We start from the raw sequence: 19,817 nt of genomic DNA, 5'->3' as shown, positions 1-19,817 counted from the left end.
GTCCACATAACCGCACGCTCCTAAACGCGTTACGCGACCAGAGACCACGCTCTTTACGCTCCCTCTTAAAATACGGGAAGATAGCTAGAGAGTTTCGGGCGCCTGGAAGTCGCCACGGTGGGACCGATGACCACTCTACGTGGAACGAAGTCATCGTTTTTTTTCTTTTCGCGTAATGGACGCGTACTTCTAATAATAATATTTAGTAATTCAAACGCCGAAAGAACGGCTTTAAGGCTATCCCACCAATTAATAATGCCATATAAAAATATATTATTATTTTTTATTATATTTTATAAATATTATTTATTTATTTTATTTACCTTTGTATCGATCCATTCTGCAATTCTGTAGTTTTTATTCATTACGTGATTTTGTAATTTCAATCAAAAAATAACTAGATACGTAAAAAACTTTTATATATATATATATGTACAAATTAAAGAATTATGAATAATATAAATATAAATTTTTAAATATTGTGAAAGAAAAATTGGGATCGGAATCAAATTTCCAATTATTGCCGGACTGTGAACGATTTTCGAACTATGATTGTGTTTGCTATTTCCGAGCGTAAAAAGAGAGACGAAAAAGGGAAAAAGAGATCTTATATTTTATTTAATATTGTAATGAACGAAATAAATTGCAATGGTTGGTTTGCATTTCTTTTTCCAATTATAACCATCGATGGACATCGATCTCGAATTCTCATCAATCTAGACTTCTTCGTACGCAAAAGTTCACTGTAAAATACGGCTAACGTGACCCGATAATTTATTAAAGAAATTTTTGCATTTCGTGAAAATTTCTTTTATACAGTTCAAACTAAATATCGTGAATTTTCGAGCGGAACGAGTTTCAAGATTTTTAATTCCACGCTGCTAAAGTGATCTGAACGGTGTTAAAAAATGGCAATTAAATAAGTCTCGAAAAACCGATTGAATAATTTCTCTAGTGACATATAAATAATCCGGTGATACATTTAGGATAATATACTAAGTGATAGCAGAAGTTTCACAATTGTCTCCGTACGATTTCTTCCACAAAGAATTTTAAGCACGTGATTTCATCGCATCACTCTTCATCGGACTCTTCAATTAATAATTTCATCCCTTATGCAATTACCATATCAATCATTGCGTATGTAATTAGAGTCAACAAACATTCCGGAATAAAACTGACTTTTTTCCAGCTAGAATGATCATCCGTCCCACCGTGAATCGGCCGGAAAGACCTTGAGTTCGCATCGCGAGGTGCACGAGCAGCGTTTCGCGGCGAGACTTTCAGCCGTAAGGGCTCGGTCCCGCGATTTCTGCGAACGTTATCGTTCGTCCCCGACCGTCAGACGTTGACTACTACTACTACATCGGCGTGGCATTCCTCTCGCATGCGATCGCAGCGAAGTAAAACGTCCCGCGGGATAATTACCGCGAGAATCGAGAGACTCGACGGGACGCGAGCCCGTTCGGCTCGGAACGTTACGATAAATCTTCTTCTCGAACGTCTGAAATTAACATTAAAATACTGCGTCCGGGCACGGAGCTGCGAGCAGTTTAATCCGTTCCCGTAAACTGGCAGGCAGTCGTAATTAATGTTTCCCTTGGCTGCGACAACACGGTCCAAAACGATCTACAAAAAGGGGTGGTGTACGGTTGCCGGCGATATTGCCGGGAACATGAAAACTTGTCTCCCGCTCGACTTTGCGAGCTGGAAGTCTCGCCGCGAGGTCGTCGGGCGGCGGTGTCGCGGGGTGGAGAGAGCCTCCCCCTCTTTCTCACCGAAATCTCGTTTGCGACGCGATCGTCGTTTGCGCGATCGAGACGGGGGGCGCGGCGCGCTTTTAACGCGAGATCTCGGCCGGGGCTCTCGAACAAAAGAAACTCGATAATGTCCGGGCTCTCGCGTCCCTCTTAGCGGCTCTCCCCACCCTGCGTGACCTCCGTGGCCGTCTTGGGACAGGTGCAAACGCTCCCTCTCGAAAGCTGGTGCTCGTGAAAAATGCCGGGCTCGCCATAAATATTCGGCGCCGGGGCTGCCGCGCGCACACGTGCCCCGCCACGCGGAAAATGAACATTTATGACCCGGAGTAACTGTTAATGTCGGCCGATGCGTCTTTACGAGGCCACTGCCTCGGCGAACTCCTCGGCGTGCGGCCTCTGCACGCCGGCCGGTACCTCGACGCGGGAGCGTCCCGTACACCAGGCCGCTCGTGCCCCCTCCCGCGCGACCACTCTCCGCGCGATGGTGATATTCGCCCTGCGGAGGGCTCGCTTAATTGCGCGGCAACATCGCCGATTACTTCTGCCCGTCCATAAGTCGCTGGACACTTGACTGCTCACCGCGCCAAATTAGAGACTACTTTCTATAATAATAATAGTAAAAATAGTAGTATTTATTCACTGGACTAGAGCTAAGGTTACAATAATTATGTCACATAAATAGCATATTAAAATAAATACAGGAAAAAGAGAGATTGATGCAATAATAGAAAAGATGCAGGAGAAGATAAAATAAATCATCAAAAAGGGGTTTTTTGAGAAGGGAAAAAATTTAATTGCTATGATAACATTGATCTTAGGAATGATCTACGAGCTGCAAAAGAGGTCTTTTGGATTGTGAAGAATCTTATGGGGGTGGTAACAGTCGAATAAAAATGAAGAGATGCTTTCGAGATTATAATTCTTTTAACTAGATTAAAAAAACTTGATCTGCTTTAGACATCAAAGAGATTTACTGTATAATAATATTAGTATCATGATCTTCTTTTGTGACATTAACCTTTTTAATGGTCTCTTTAATATCACTACTTTTTTGAGAGACCTAAAGTCGTTCTTCTTTTAAAAAAGTAGAGTTTAAAAAATGCATTAGTGATGAATTCCTTTAGCAATGAAACAAACTGCAATTAAAATCGTCATCTCTGATCAGAATTCTCAATATTTAATCAATACTTATTAAAAGCATTGCGTTGCGCATTTTATTATCACTAGCAGCTTTTTGAAAAATATCTACATAAGCCTGACTCAGAAGATACCAATTAATTCATCGTTATCTTTAACCCTTGAATCAACATTTATATTTTTTGAATAAATTGTAAATACGTAAAAAGTGTTAGCTCCGAAATGAATAAAAAGCATAAGAAAACGAAGGACGGTTTCATAAGGCAAATTGAAAAAACGAAAAAAAAATTACGATAACTCCGTGTTAGCCATGCGAAAGAAAAAAGAAAAGCAGAAATAAAAGCACGGATTCCAGCTGGCATTGTAGATTGCGATCGATCGTGCGAATCGATCGACAACGGGTGAATTTTGTTTACCGGGCGCAATTGTACGGCGACTTATGAACGGAAGTGTGATCCGGTGTCGTTGAGTTACTTACCAGGTTCTATGGGACGAAGAGCGGATTAGAAAACCGAAACGAACGAGAATGCCCGGCCCGGAACGGATAGACGCGGCGGATCTCGAGCGGTCGGATTTAGAGACGGCCGTTGAACGGACAGATGGAGATTGAACACGGATAGAGAGAATGCAGCGAGTAGTATAGACGTGGTATAGAGCAGACGAACCGCGTCGAGATCGACCGGCATCGATTCCGTTCCGCGGGCAACGATTTGCTACGGTCCCAATGATGTTACTTTCATGGCAATGATAATGGTGATGAGCATGATGATATTACACAAAATCATAGAGAATATCTCGAGCGAAACATAGCATAGTCTCCATAATAGAAAAAACAAGGTACTGCTCTACTAGAGTGATAGTGATAAGAACTCGGTCAGAATCGGTCCAAACGTGATCGTACGATACAACATTGATACAGGTGCGCTGGAAAAGTTTCTTGGCGGCGCGGATATCAATGTAACAGATTATATACTAGACTCGTGGTTTAATAGAATTTAATAGAAATTCGTTTTCTTAATAAAACCGAGCTGACGAGGAGCTCCGATTGGATCGCGATCGGCGTCTTGCATGCAGAGTCAGGACCGCCTGGAGGCTGGACTAGTGTTCATAGGAAAATAAGCTACGCAAGGAGTGGGGCAAGTGACGCATGCGCTGGGAGTCGCGCACAGCAACGTACCGCGTCTACTAAGTGACTATGACGGTACGATATAGTAAGTGCCACTCTGTAGACGCGCTACGTCACTGTGCGTTACTCCCGCGTATGCGCCACTTATCCCACTCTTTGCGTAACTTATTTTCCTGTGAACACTGGATCGGACTCCGAAAACGGTGGCGATGGTCTTCCGATCAAATCGGTCAGGGATAAATATGGTATCTGAACGCGACCCAAAGGAGATCATTCGGTCAGTAAAGTCGGTCGAGAGAAGTTCCGATTAGCTCTCCGCCGAACTGCTCGCGTAACGATGTACATATGCGGGCGGTTCGCGTCGAATCGCGCCGCCGCAGAAGTTTCCCGCCGCAGCCCTGTACCGAGAGCAACAAAGGTGAGTTCATTCGAACGGGATAAAAAGAGAGCTTGGGGCTCCTACTACTGGAGCGCGTCGCCGGCGACGGCGACGATCCAGGCTATCCAGATCGTTGCAAAAATTACCATAGAGATGGAGAAACGTGTGTGACGATACTCAATCAGAAAAGAAAGACATTACGTGTACTTTCGAATACGTTAATGCTTGAACGATGCATATACACGGCTCTGTGCGAAGATGAAAACCAGTCACGAACGGTTACTTTTACGTAGAAGCGGTCTCACGCTGTGACATCGAGCCGGGTCGCGCGCGATCACCGATATATATATACATATTTATATATTTCGGTAACGGGTACACCGATGTACGTCGTCGGTAACGACAGACCGATTCCGTGGACCCGATCTGATTCGCGGATCACGATTTAATTTCGCGGACGAGGAAACAGTTCTCCTCCGCGGGTCCCGTCTTCCGGAAAGAGAGATAACCGTATTCTGGTCACGATAACGCGGGGATCGAAAGCGGAGACGAGGCTTTCTTCATAAGTAAGACTTCCATAAGCGACGCTGAAACGAGCTGTTCGAGCCGCATTCGAAAATGGGATTGAGCTGTAAATTCTCATCGGGTCGCGGATGTTCTCCAGGATATCTTTGAGGAACGTTTGAGTGTGTCAGAATCGTGATGACGTAAGTTAGGTTCTCGTCATCGAGAGGAACAAGGGATGCTGTTTGCTCAATGTACAACGTTGTTTACTTGTTACGGTTTACCGACCAAACTTATTGTTTACTGGCCAAAACTATTGTTTACTGACTTAATTTATTGTTTACTGACTAAATTTATCGTTTACTGACTAAATTTATTATTTGCTGGCTAAAACTCTTGTTTACTGATCAAATTTATTGTTCACTGGTAAAATTTGTTGTTTACTAATGAAATTTACAGTTATGATGATCTAGACTTTAGATAGTAATTTTATAATCTATTTCACCTGTCTTTTTAACATTTTAGAATGTGTGAAGATTTTACACATCAATATATTACTAAAATATTGCACATATGTATAATGGAACGTATATGCGTAATATTCTAAAACATAAGTAAAAATGTTCGAAAATGTCACTCACATCATTATTATTCTAATTCACTCATTTAACACAAAAACCGCCGCACTTGTATTCGAATTTCTCCTTCTTTATTTAACTCGGCGAACGCCGAAAATCAATCGCCAATATTTAATCAATGGAACTGAAACTGGAAAGCTGAAATTTGTTATAGCGGACGGTTATTTTTACTCTTTTGCATTTTCGACGACCTAGAAATACTCGGGCTGTTCGAATATATCAAAATAGAAGAGTGCAATGGAAACTGGTCAAAAATCTAGTGTCGAAACTAGTGAAAATGTAGCGGACTGAAATAGACCTTTCAACAAACAATAGAGTACATACATTTAACAATGGCAAAACAATTATTACAATGTCTTCGATCAATTATTAATAAAATAGAAACAATTCATTCATATATTTTCCAAATACATCACAAAATGATTTTTTTTCAACAAATAATTTCTTTGACATTTTTTTCAAAATCAATAAACTACAAGTGAAAAACGACTTTTAGTTTATTATTTTATTCATTATAATATAGCTAAAAAAATCTCTGTAATAAAATGAATTCAAGAAAAGTTTAGCAGTTTCACAAAATCATTCCTATATCTTTTATTCATGTGTCTGCCGAATTGATAAGCTGGAGTCAAATCTCAGGTGTTTCGTTTCACCTGGCAACGGCGATGGCAGACGAAAATATGGAAAAGTTTGATATGGCTTATTATAAAGAAAGACGTCTCCGCTTCGTGTGCTCCATCTCGCAGAGAAAGAGTGTGAGAGTGAAAGTAAGAGAGAGAGAGAGAGATAGAGAGAGAGAAAGAAAAAGAAAGAGAGAGAGAGAGAGAGAGCAGTAGGTATCGATGAATATCCCGCCGAACGCATCGATGTCACAGATAAAATACGATCTACGAAACATACTTGGTCGACTTCGATACACACTAAAAGGAAGCACGTTCGCACAAACGTAGAGTACGAAACACTGGCAAAATGGTATATATACCGTTACATGTACATATAGAGATCATATATATAGATACACATATATATGTACGATACACGTGTCAAGAATTATATATGGTATCCGTATAGTAAATCTGATCGAAGCGTGCAAATTAGGCGTGCAAGAGAGAAACAGCGTGCAGGATCGTATAGAGTGTGTTGAAGGCGGAGAACGTGAGAGGAGAGATCTGGTAACAGAGAGACAGAGAGAGAGAGAGAGCGAGAGAGAGAAAGAGAAAGAGCGAGAGAGAGAGAAATAAGGAAAGAAAGAGAGAGAGAGAGAGAGACAGAGAGAAAAAGAGAGAGAGACATACACATAGGAGAAGAGAGAGACAGCGAGAGAGTGAAAGAGAGAGTGGGAGGATATAGCGAGACAGAGGGACAGAGCAAGAGTTAGACAGACAGACACACAGGAAGATAGAGAGAGAGAGAGAGAGAGAGAGAGAAAGAGAGAGAGAGTTAAACCGGAGGACGATCAAAACCGGAAGTAAAGAAAGAATTGAAAATTCATAGCGCGTCCAGCTGGGGAGAGGCGGCGTGACTCGTGGGCGACGGATCGTTTCGTCGATCTAAATTGAAATCTGCTAATCCGCGCGGCGGCAGCGTTAGGCACGTCCCCGCGTTCGCGGCACAATGGCCGCAGTATCCGGAAGAAACGGTCACGTCACGACGGTCTATCGCCGGCTGGACGCGCTGTCAGGCGTGCATCTCGGACTAGCATGTAGCAGAAACAGGTCGTTTCGAATGACTCCGGACACCATTGGGTTCGAAATCATCCTGGACGATCTCCAGTGTACTCGGTGCTTAAGAAATTCGATCCGCGCGGACGACGACAGAGGCGAAGAACAGAAGAGGAGGTTACCCGTGAAGAGGATCGCGTAATCGGCAGCGTCACGCGGTCGATCGATCCGGATCGACGCGCTTCCGTGCTTCGAGGACTTCCGGGGATGGACTTCCGGCTTCGGCGGCGGTGGCGGCGGCATCGGAGCGAACGGAAGCCGGTTCTTCTCGAGAACCGACGGAAAATTGATCATCGGTGCGCGGTGCGCGGTGCGCGCGCGAGCGCGTTCGCTCCGCTGATTGATCGATCGCGGCGGACGTCGACTCGCGCGACCGCATGTTTCCTTACCGACCGATCAATCAGCCACTTTCCGCCGGCTACGTATAATCCGTCCGACCGGAAAATCGCCAGTCCATCTTTATTACGGCCCGGGAATCAGAAATCGCGGCGGAGAGGCGAGAGGGCCCGGATCGATCCGCGGCCGCGGAGACCGGCTTCAGCCGTTTCCGAGACGTTTCGACGGATAGAGGGGGGTGTTGTTCGGTGCGAGGCATCGATTGGGCCGCGCGCAGCGGACGGCTGCTCGGATAGACTCGTTCGAATAATGATCGGACCCCCAATCGATTCTCTTTCTCGAGGAGTAGATAAACGAAAGCTTGTCAGAGGAGACTGGGAGAACGTGCAAGAAACGATGCGATCCGTCGACGTATCGTGGCATGCTGATGCGCGAGGATCGCTGGGACCGAATACGACGGACTGTGTCGGGGGAAACGGGCGTGTTCGTTCTTATACGGGGTGGGACAAGTATATCCACGTGTACACTAAGCATGCAACTCGATGGTGGAGGGAAGATTTCGACGCGAGGTGCCGCTTCGAGGAGCGGATCGTTCTCGATACGTGGAGATGCGACGAACGAACTGCGGATGTTACACGGTTGAAAAACGAATCGATCGTAATTATCTATGCAATTTGAAATATCACCGTGTTACCGTCAACTCTTTGGAACGATTCCGAAAAGAAATAAATATCTCCGTGGTTTCTACGTTTTCTAATTAATGTAGCGAGTCGATGTTTCGCGTAACGATCCGCAGTCCAGTGACAACTGAAAAACGAGATCCAAGGTGTATCGGGACTGCGAGCAGGGTGTCGGGAGGATCGGTGTGTGTGTGGCCTCTGTCGTCGTGCAGCGTGAACGAAGAAGTACACCAACGGTGTGCGTTTACCGTTGACAAGAAGGAGTGCAGAATGAGCGACGGTGGCAGCGCCATTGGCCACGCGACAGGTGTACGTGCCATTGTGCTCGGGTGCGATCGTGCTAATGCTCAGGGCGCTGGTAAAAGCGTCATTTTGCCGGACGGTAATGTCCTTAATCGGGGACTGTTCGCCGTGCCCGTCGGCCTTGGGGCCCCGCTTGGGCCCCGAAATCGCGTCCCCAGTACTGGCCGGCGCCTGAACGCGGCCATAGCTGGACGACGGGGCATCCTGCGACGTCCTGATCGTCTCTATCGGGACGTTATCTTTGAGCCACGTGAACGTCAGTGGCAGATCGCCAGTCACGACCACGCACTGTACGCTAGTACGGTCCTCTACGCTTAAATCGCGAGCAAAACTGAAAGGCGTGATTTTAGGTGGCACTGAAAGAACAATACAAAGACAAAAGGTGGCATTCCCAGTCAAAAGCGGTTTCAGATTCGCTAGAGAATCGCGGTTTAGGTAATGGGGAAGTGTGTTTTGTGGGCTGGATAGAGAGAGAGAGAGAGAGGGGGGGGGGGCGGGTGATTTCGGGCAGGTTTCGAGTTCGTCGTCGGAAGTATTTCCTGGAGGTACAATGAAATTCGGAAGAGATAGAGACAGACCGAGAGGAAGAGAGAGATAGAGAGATAGAGAGAGAGAGTCGGAAAGACGTAGAGAAGATAGAGAGAGACAGACAGAGAGAAATAGAGAGAAAGAGAGAGACAGCACGCACGTCGAACGGACGGTCGTAATCGTCCACCGGCGCTGTCGGATCCGGCGCTCATGTTTTCTCGTGGGTTAATTATTAGCCTGTTTCCACGTAATGGCGTTTCCCGTGGAAAATTCTCTGATAACGCGTCTGTCCATCGAATGGACGCTTCGTTGGTCTCGCGAGTGGGAAGAATCCGACAGCACCGGCCTTGAGAGAAGCGAGTTTTAGAACACTCCGATGGCCGAGGAATATCCGACGAGGTCGCGTTGATTTTTGACTTGTTAATTAGAGAAGCCGACGACGATGCAAATTTAATACAAAACTTACTTTTAATCTAAAAAATGCATCTTTTCGCATTTACGGATTTCGGTGCCCCGATGGCTTCGATATAATATTTAAGATCCCGAATATTTAAAAGAACTTATTACGCAGCTGATAATTCTGAAAAAATTCAGAGCGTCGTGCGTCATTAGATAGAAGATTTTTTTTATAATTTTTCGTTTGGTAGAATAAGAAAAATAGAACCTAATCTGACAATAAGGAAAAACACTGTGTATTAGAATTTCAAAAAGTTAATTGAACAATCGCATACATGATTTAGGTATCCACCAGATAAAAAACCGCGAAATTAAATTTTAAAGACTTGAAAAAAGTATAAAATTGGAAACGCTAGCAATTCGTATGATTAAAAAGGGTCTCTAATTCCGTCTATTAATAAATGTTAACAACAACAACAATAATTAATGATCCAAATCTTCAGCGACAATTTCTCGGCAGTAAAAAACACGTGACACCCGGCGTTTTTTTTGCAGCTATATTCTACCTATATTCTACAACGACGACACGTCCCGAACGATACCGATCGCTGATACGTCGCCGACGACGAACCGCGCTCGATGAGAGCTCGGTCGCATCGTAGAGAGAGAGAGAGAGAGAGAGAGAGAGAGAGGCCGTCGCGTCGCGCCCGCGTGCAATTAAAGCCGCGTTAATTAAATTTCTGTAGCCCGTCTACGGTTACGGTCGAAGCCTCGGGGCGACGCTTTTGAGGCTGCCCGGAAGAATATTTTCTTGCGACGGTGCGCAAACGCTGCTCTCGCCGGAACGTCGACCGGCCCGCCCGGAGTGTTCTAATGCGCGGGTGCATAGTACAAAGAGTATCGTTTCGTTGCGGTTTTCTATGTAAACCGGGCAGAGAGACCCCGGTGAGAGACAGGACGACACGCGTATGCGGACTTCACTGGAACTGCCGTGTTTGTTCGCCACTGGAAAAGTTAGTCCTGCCGGCAATCTTCCCCGGGAAACGTTGCACCGGCGCTGTCTCGAAAGCTGTGCTTGTTTAGGGAAATTCAACGGCATTTAGGCTGAACTGCGAGCTTCGCCGAGATTCCCAAATTAATGTTACCCTTCAAGCGAGGCGCGCCCGCGACGGACGCGTAGCAATTATCCCCACCACGGGTTCACGACCCCGATTGGTCGTGAACGCGGCTTCGTCATCATTTTTACGATTAGTCCGTGTTAACGAATTATCTTCATCCGCCTTTTGTTAGGTCAAGGCAAATGTTTAATAGCGTTTTAACTAGCTGACAATCTCTTTGGAAAGTGTGTCAGTTACTGTAATTATTAGACTGCGAATTTTATGCAGTCGCGACGAAAATGTGACTAGATCAATTTCGAAACAATAGATGCATTTACAGAATTTGAAAATATTATTCTATTATTTCCGGTTTATTAAAAGTACTAAGAAAAGAAATAAATATTTTTGTCGCTCCTGCATCTTGAAGTTAATCAGACATCTTTCAGTTTTCTACGCAGTGTTAACAATTTTTATAATCAATGGTACATATTTGTATTAATGGTAAATATTTCACGGTCAATTTGTATTTTTAGATCAGACTTAGTTAAACGAAACTTAGTAATTAAGTAACTGTTTCATTTTAATCGTGCATTATAATAAAAAATATAGAAGATCTGTATGAATTAAATTACGTCACTTTTGATGATCAGAAGACTTAGCGTTAATAATGAAATAACTTTATCAAGACATAAATCGAATTTTCATTTCAAGGATTCGGTCACTATGTAATAACGCCACAAAAACGCTAACAAATGCTGTTAAATGCCATTAAACAATTTATCTTGCCCAGATAAGATCTAGCGTACGCTAGCGAACATCGAACGGACGGTCCATTAAAAATCCTTCGAAACAATTACACACGTCCGCGGCAACCACGGGAAAACGTTCGCGCCGCGCGAAACATTTTTATCAATTCTAACAATTTCCCCTCGGAACGGTTTCACGCGCGGTTTATAACGTTGCATGGGAAACGCGTGAATCGTGTTTCGTTGCACCATTGTCGGCGGGCACGACTATGGCGCGACAAAGGTGTACATTTTTCCGCTCGATATCAAATAGCCGACGCTTTACGGATTACACGTAACGAGGCATTGCGTTGCACGCGCGACGCGCGACGTTTAAAAAGATGATAACGAAGCCCCGCCGTTCGCGGACCGATATCAAAAGCGACGATCGCCGTATGAAAATTATCGGGCTCGCCCGATAAATAATTGTAAACTGGAACGAGTCCGGCGTTCCTCGCCGATGGGAAATCTCGTTCGGAATTATGCTCGCCGGCCGATCGAGGAGCGCCGCGCGGGGTACGCGAGCCGTTTAAACCGTAATTCGCGAACGCGTTTCTCTCCGGTAATCATATTCGTTCCACTTAATTCGCGTTTCCCCGGCCGCGAGCCTCGGTACCATCGCAACCCGTTGCTTTCGTCCGTTGATCCGCCGAGCGATGAACCACTGTTACGAGCGGCGATTGATGCGAAACCTCGGCGACGCAGAGTGGACCAAATGGTGGACCTAGCCGGCCAAAATTATTTTCTTTTCATTTCACGCGTTCACTGCCAGCCGCGAGTTACCATTACTTTTATCTTATTATTACTACCTTCTTATTAAAAAAAAGAAATGACGTAAGAATTCTAGAATTCTTCAAGATAAAATTGTCACAGTCAATGCGTTAATATATCTGAAAATTTGCTAACTTATTTATAGTGCATTACTTTAGTAAAGTAATTATCAACAAGTAAAATTCATTATAAATAGAAAAAATACTTAAATCAGTTTATAGAGGTTAAAACTTAATAAAAAAGAAAGAAAAGATAATAGACGAAAAATGATTGCTGAAACGCACCCTGGAATATAACAGGTTCCTTCCAACAACAAGAATATCGAATGGAAAACGAATGCTAATGAGTTAAAGTTACACTCTTTAATTCACATTTGCCAGATTGAAATTAATTCAAAGATCGAATCTTAAATGCTTGGAAATTAACCATCACTGTTTTTCTTTCTGAAATATTCATCGCGCAGCGAAGTTGCGAGTCGCCGAAGTCTGCTTTTATAGGAGACACTGAAAAAGTCACAAGTGCCGTGACACGAATATAAACGGGACTATATCTCTGCATGGAAAGGAAAAGACGAAAAGAGAATTCACAATTTATCGTCTCTCAAGTAGTTGTCTTTACCAGGTAACACTTCGTTCCTGCTTACAACTACGTGTTCGACGCAACTCGTCTTTTGGTCGGCTAAACCCGGCAAACGGTCCACTCTGCTGCGGCAACAAATAACGTCGGGTCGGTTTCCACTTTTCCCACGAACACCCGAAAAATTATTCCCCACTCCACGCTCGAACCGCATTGACGCTTTAATGGTCGCTTATACAACATCGTGTGCGACAGCCGGAACAATTGTTATTTTATTATTAGATCTGCCGGAAAATTATGTCTGCTAATGTCGTTTTATTTGCGACATGTATATCTCAAAAATGATATTCATAAATCGCCATCACGCTGGCAACAGTGCATAAGTTACGATTATATTAAATTATTATAATAATACAGTAAATATTAGGTGCACACGAAATTTATTGTTTCCTTTATTTTTAAGAACGAATAGAATTTTCCGGCTGACCTAATATATAAGACTTGTCAAATACATTTACACGTAGGTGATTGCTTTAACAATTCTCACACAAAGGAAAAATATTAAATTTACTGTTAAATTATTCTTGTCTTTTGTTTTATGTGTATTTTCGTACGTGTTAAATTATTTAGTGAATTCTGTGAGAAAGTTTCTTCAAATTAATTCTTCAAAAATATCGCCGACCCCTTGCGACGTTCGACTGCGTAGACGTGCGGCCATTAAAGCGTTAACGAACGATCTTGCGGCCAAAACGTTTCCGATCTTTTTCGTTACGCGATTTCTCCCATCCCGGTGAAAACGACAAGCTTTCGCAATTAATTCCCGCTCGCGATGAGCAAGCACATCGCGTCGATAAATTCCGACGAACATCTTCCCGCTGATAGAGTAACGAGGGGTTGATCATCGGCGAAACTTTTGAGAAACGATCGGTCGACGTTCGCAATTTTTGCTGGGACAGTGGAAACGATCGACTGGATATCGTTAAAAACATTCGCTGCTATAGAGAAAATCGTGGCACCGCGTTGTAGAGGCTTTTCAACGGGAAGGGAAAACGATGGCGTTCGATATTATCCCTCGTGCACCGTTCTTTCCTTTTATTGCGTTCTTTGTGCGAGAATTTTTGTTTCTTTATAATTACGGTTAATTGAAATAAAAACTGGTCGGGTCTTTCGCGTCTATTAATTTTCATCTCTTGCGCTATAACGAGTCAGATAAGAGATTCGCATGATAATTGTTCGAATAAAATTTATTTCTCTCACTTAGCAATTCTCTTGACTATTTTTTAACAAATTCAATTAATATAACAATACTTAAATTCTCCTAATGTGGTCATTTACATTGTAAATAAATAAAATCTACCGATTATGCATAACATAATGCACAAATTATCTACGAAGTAGAAACAACAAAACGTTTCGATTTCCAATGAAACGAATTAAACACACATTGCTAAATTATTAATAAACTAGTCTTCCAGAAACATAGCTAGCTATAAAGGGTTAAGTAAATTATCTACACGGTGCACCAGGGTCTTAAAGTCCGAAGAATCGATATCGTTAAGTTTCTCGGAGCCTTCGATCGCGGCGAGAGAAGGAAAAGGGTACGATCGATCGTCGTCGCGTCGATAAAATCGGCGCGAGGCGAGCATAATTCGTCGGAGCGGGTACCGCGTGCAGCACCGGAAACGCTCGACGTTCGTTTTCTGCCCTTCGATTACCCGGATCGTCGATAAAATCGGGGGGAGGGCTGGGAAGCGCGCGCGTCCCGCCGCGGCGAGAGAACACAGCGTCGAGTGAAGTGCACACACAGCGCGGAAAGAAACGGCGACTGTGTCACGTAATAGAATATCGATGCTTCGACAACAGCGTGTTTATGTACAAGTGCGTGCACAAGGCCTCGAGAGCACCGGGGGTGGGGGAGGGAGTGGGGGGAGTGGGGTCCCCTCGTCTTTAGAATTCTGTCGAACCACTCGTGTCGCCGAGTGCCGAGGTGCTTTAACTTGGAGATGACTCGTCTTCTGAGTGCCATCGTTCGAACTGTCTCCTCTGTGCCCGCGATGCGTACCAAAGTAGTTCAACGGAGTGACAGATCGTTAAACGTCGAAATATTTTCACATTCTGTCTGCATTATGTGCATTTTAATGGAATTGCCGTTCGTTAACCGCTCGCCGTACTTTGACGAGTCCGTCCCGCGACGGAGGACATTTTTTTTTATTCTTCTCGTTCGAGCGGGGAAATAAAATTCTGCTCTCTTGTCGTCGATATTAACCCTTTGCCGTAGACGAGTCCGGTGCACGCTCTTGGCTCGATCGATTTCGTGTGTAAGAATTTGTACAGCGTTTCGCGGTTCACATGATGGACGCCATTCTGAGTAAATTATTCTATGGAAAAATTTTATTATAAATCGGATGAGATATTTTTGAACGATAACTAATAAAACCTTTGTTTGAATTTTGTCTTCTTTGGGTAAATATTCTGGCTATTTATTTCGTCAATTTGAAAAAATCTATTGCAAAAGTCTTAACAATGGTCCTCTAAATCGCGGAAAAATATAGATGTATATTTTTATAAAGGATACCGATAATGCTTTGTTCATTACGCGAACGTTCGCAATATTGAAACAAATAAACACGCGTAGACACGCGTATCGCGATTACTTTATTGTCAAATATTTAGACGCGCGAGAGTTTATCGAACAAAATGGACAGTTTTCGAAAAGCTTTCCCGCAGCAATCGAACGCGGAATATGTTCGCAGAATGTAAACGAATCATGGATATGGAAAAATGTGATAATACATTTGTGTGCATTGTAAAGTAATTAAAAAATGTGTTGCCGTCGCACGAACGCGTCTATCAAACATCCATCGGTATCTTGCAATGCAAATATCTCGATATTTTTATTACATAAAATATGTGTCTACGTGCTTTAAATCGCTGTAATTGTGAGGAAAATTGTACAGCAAGGGGTTAATGAAAGCGAATCGCGTAGGTAATTGAAAATAATTTTTAGGAATTTTTCTTTTAGAAAAACTACGCGTCTTTTGTTCGAACAGAAAATAAAAGAAAATAAAATAAAATAGAAATAAGATAGAAAAGAGTTTTAAGAACAGATATACGAACGTTTTTCTTTCCGTAATTAAATAAACTTTGTTATCTGGTTGAATGAAATGGGCAGAGAATAGTATGCATTTAACACACGTTCGTTTCTCATTATGGTTGTACATGAAGCTCTAGCTGGTACAAATTTGTTGCAACACGGATCCAAATTGAAAATAGCTTCATTATGATCGGTGGAATGACCAGACGCGTGGTCACATACCAGGATGTTTAATATACATACCTGCGTGACACACCGCTGTGGAATTGATTGTAACACCTCACCGTATATACTTCAAATTTCGTAATGCAATTTTGGCAACACGCTTCCGACATGCCGTGCCATTAATTCAAAAACACGATGTGATTTAAATAATATTTTACTTTCGAATATAAATTTCGTACCTCGAAATTATTCCGCTTCAATTTATCGAAAATGATTTCGTCATTCAACCAATTGGCTGTCGTAGTTTCTTTGAGAAAGTAATTTAATAAAGGATATTGAAGAATATATAATTTTAGGTATATATGTTATTTTTTATGAATATACTTGTGACGAAGATATGACAATTTTTGTGACATCATGAGGAGTGTATTCGTCAGAAAGGGTTAACAGGTTAAGAAGAATCTTTTGTTAGATTTTCAGAAATCGACGAAATACCACCACAGTATTTAATACTATTTTTACCGATATTTTCTAGATTGCAAATTTTATGAAAAATGAATATTATTTAAGATGATTGCAAGAAACACAAGTCAGGCGAAAATGTTATTTCCCTATTAACGATTTTACTAAGATATTTTTTAAAATCGCCTAAAACCCACAGTCTAGCGATCGGCACAGGAAACCATAGAAAATAGTTGTTACCAAAAACTATTAAAAGATACCCTTCAACCCATTTCTTAAAAACAGCGTTAAATGCAAACGATTAAAAGCCAGCCCTCGACGCCTTCGATAAAAGTAATCAACTCGATTCCCGACTCTCGAAATCCGCTGAAAATCGATCGAAAAAAAAAATCAAGAGGTCACCCCTAAAAAAAAGCTCCCGTAGATGTTTCCATAACACGGCAAATATTGGCGAAGCTCGAGCAGAGACGATACGATTCGACGATGACGCAATCGACGAATAAACATCCAATAAATATGGAGGAGACCGACGCGTTTCATATCGCGCCATCAAGATGATACTCTTTGACTCGATCCGGCGCGCGCGCACAAGTATAGACGCCGATTAAGCGGACCCCCGCGTGCCTCGTCCCGTGTGCACGTGAATTGGCCACCACCACCCCCCTTCCCCACCCCCCACCCCCCGCCCCGCAGCTCGCCGACGGGGCCGGCGTGACCTCGCCGCGATACGAATTTTTTTTTTTCCTGTACAAGAGTACACACGCATGGAATATACAATATACAGAGCAGTTTAGGCGAGCGCGTGCAAGGACGGATGCTTGAGCGATGCAGTGAATTGCTGTGCTCTGGTGCGTGGGTTTCGTTCGCGAGTGTTGTCAAACGCACGGATATCCGGTGACGCACATAGACAGAAAGATAGACAGAGACGTGGAACGAGAGACAGAGTTGGAGTCAGAGAGATAGATAGATAAAGAAAGAAAGGCAGAGAGAGAGAGAGAGAGAGAGAAGAGTTAGAGAGAGAGAGAGGAAGAGTTAGATACGGAAAAAGAGAGTTAGAAAGAGTCGAGAGGGAGAAAGATAGTACGAGATATACAGAAGAGACGCATACACTCGCACGTACACACTGGTAGCTTACACGTATTATGTACACTCGTAGCACTGTAACCTATCGCGCGCAATAAGGATCGGCTGGATAAGAAGTCCGGTTTCCGTGTTCGTTTCGAAACTTTCCGATGATATCCAGAGAGACGCCGGAGCGTGACTGCAGCGCGAATTCTTGCATTTTCAACGAATAGAGAGAAAGAGAGAAAGAGAGAGAAAGAGCAATATATATATAGAGAGAGAGAGAGGTAAAGAGAGTGAGAGACAGACAGAGAGGATGGGAAAAATAGAGACACTCTGTTTGCGCGCGCGCGCGCGTGTGTGTGTGTGCACCGCGTGCACCGCGAGCACCGGTCCCTTTGATTGTCTCCTGCTTTGTTCGACGGCACGCAAAGCGAATCCAGCGGTGTAGGAATAAGACGGATGCCGGCCTCGTTCACGGTAATTAACGCTCGAACGCGGTCACGTCGCCGCGCGAGTAAATAGAAACGACGAGATTGAATAATTGTCCCTCCCCACCCTGACACTCCCCTGGTTCTACTGCCGGCACTCCCCTCGTCGCTTCATTCGAGGATTAATTAGCTTTGCGGGGATTTCCGATCGTTTCCGATCGACGACTGTCGAGCCATTTTCTCGGCTCGAACCTTCTAACTACCACCACCCCCCGCACCCTTGTCGACTTTCTGTTAACGCCGCGAAACCCGTCTCGCCAAACAGCCGAAGAAAATTGGCTGCCGCGAATCTCCGCGCGGAACGCGAGGCTTCTTTGGCGTTTCGTGTTGCCGAGTCGGAGGACCGTGGGCGAGCTCTTGCGATGCTTCGCTTCGGGATAATCGAGTTCGGTGATTGCTATGTGTCTTTGCCTTTATGGGAAAATATTTTGTAATTGGTATTTTGGGAACTCGGAAGAAGATTATTGCTTTTTTGTGATTACTGATTTTGTGACAATGACTCGATGGAATGTATTGTTTGTAAATTGAATTTGATATTAATTTTTAAATATTATATATATGTATTGCAAAGTATTTATTTTTGTGTTCATTATTTGTTCGCTTTTGTCTTAATAGAAATATAAAATTGGGCAATTAAATTTTTTTTCAAAATAGCAATTAGACATTTATAATGCTATTTTCATGTATAAGTACTATTTTAAGAAAAGGTTGTTTTCAAATTCTGTATTACATGCGATTAAAATATTTATAGTCTATTTACTGTTTTAATAATTTATTTTTCTCTAGCTCTCAGTGAGCACTCGTGTCTGATTATAATTGACTGTTTCTACTTATAGAGGTATTCAAATACTTCTCAAAAACTGTGAAAGAATATTTAAAAAATATAACACTGTTTAAACATGATAATTGTAAAGATTACTATATACTTTTGCCATTGAAAAATATTTTTATATTATAAAATTGTGGCTCACGCAAGTATTATTGAAAAAAACTGTCTAAAATAAATAAACTGGTATTTCAATCCAAATCCCAATTTTTATACGTAATTTCACAAAAATTCGAAGAAGAGAAAAATATTCGTCAACGAAACATTACCTATTGTAAAACTAAAACTCCTATCAGACCATGTAACGTTACACGTCCCTGTTCCATTTGAAAAATCCGCACATGCCGTAAGAGCGCAAAGTTCCATAGTCTAACAATAACCGTTCCAGCGAGCCATCTATGAAAACATTTCTCCGACTAAATTGTTAATAAAAGTTCTCGAAACTTTTGCAGAAACATATTCCTAAAATTCCGAAGTCGATTATCTCCGAAACGGAGATCCATAAAAAGAGCTGTTCCACGTTCTCCATGGTATATGTTTTTTTTTTTTTATCACGTACAACCATTCGCCATCGGATCTCACCGGTTGTTTGTACTTTCTGCAGGCGTTCCCTCGATTTGACTATTCCTACGCCACTGGATAATCCGCTGCTGGATCCTTTGTGGCCGTTCCCGGCAACTTCTCGAATTTACCGAAGTTCTGTCGCCGCTTTCTCCGCACGAGAATCGGCGGTTTGGATTACCCGCGTTGCCTCGTCGATTAAAACTGATGTTCCCGCGGCGCCCGGACCACTTCGCGAAGTTCCAACATTCTTTTGCAACCCGCTTGCTTGTTCCTTTGTGTTACCCGAGTTGCTTCCCCGCGATCAAACGGTACGACTCGTGACGTTTAACACGCTCATGTTTGTTTCCGCGATCTATTGTACGCGATCCATTGTACGGACTGTGGAGATGGTGTGATGAGAATCTCCGTTTATTTCA

General features: G+C 43.1%; 1 protein-coding gene across 1 annotated transcript in view; it reads right to left on the bottom strand.

The window, feature by feature from the left end:
- LOC144475820 (cell adhesion molecule Dscam2) overlaps positions 1–19,817 on the bottom strand; it is a 309,344-nt gene that overhangs the window by 76,165 nt on the left and 213,362 nt on the right. Inside the window, exon 11 of the mRNA XM_078192123.1 lies at positions 8,530–8,940. Coding sequence (XP_078048249.1) covers positions 8,530–8,940 — 411 coding nt within the window. The remainder of the gene's footprint in view (positions 1–8,529; positions 8,941–19,817) is intronic.

Source organism: Augochlora pura, chromosome 10 (genome assembly GCF_028453695.1).
Source record: "Augochlora pura isolate Apur16 chromosome 10, APUR_v2.2.1, whole genome shotgun sequence".
Lineage (NCBI taxonomy): Eukaryota > Metazoa > Arthropoda > Insecta > Hymenoptera > Halictidae > Augochlora > Augochlora pura.
The sequence above is the reverse complement of the archived record's forward strand: the minus strand, read 5'-3'. Positions and strand labels throughout refer to the sequence as shown.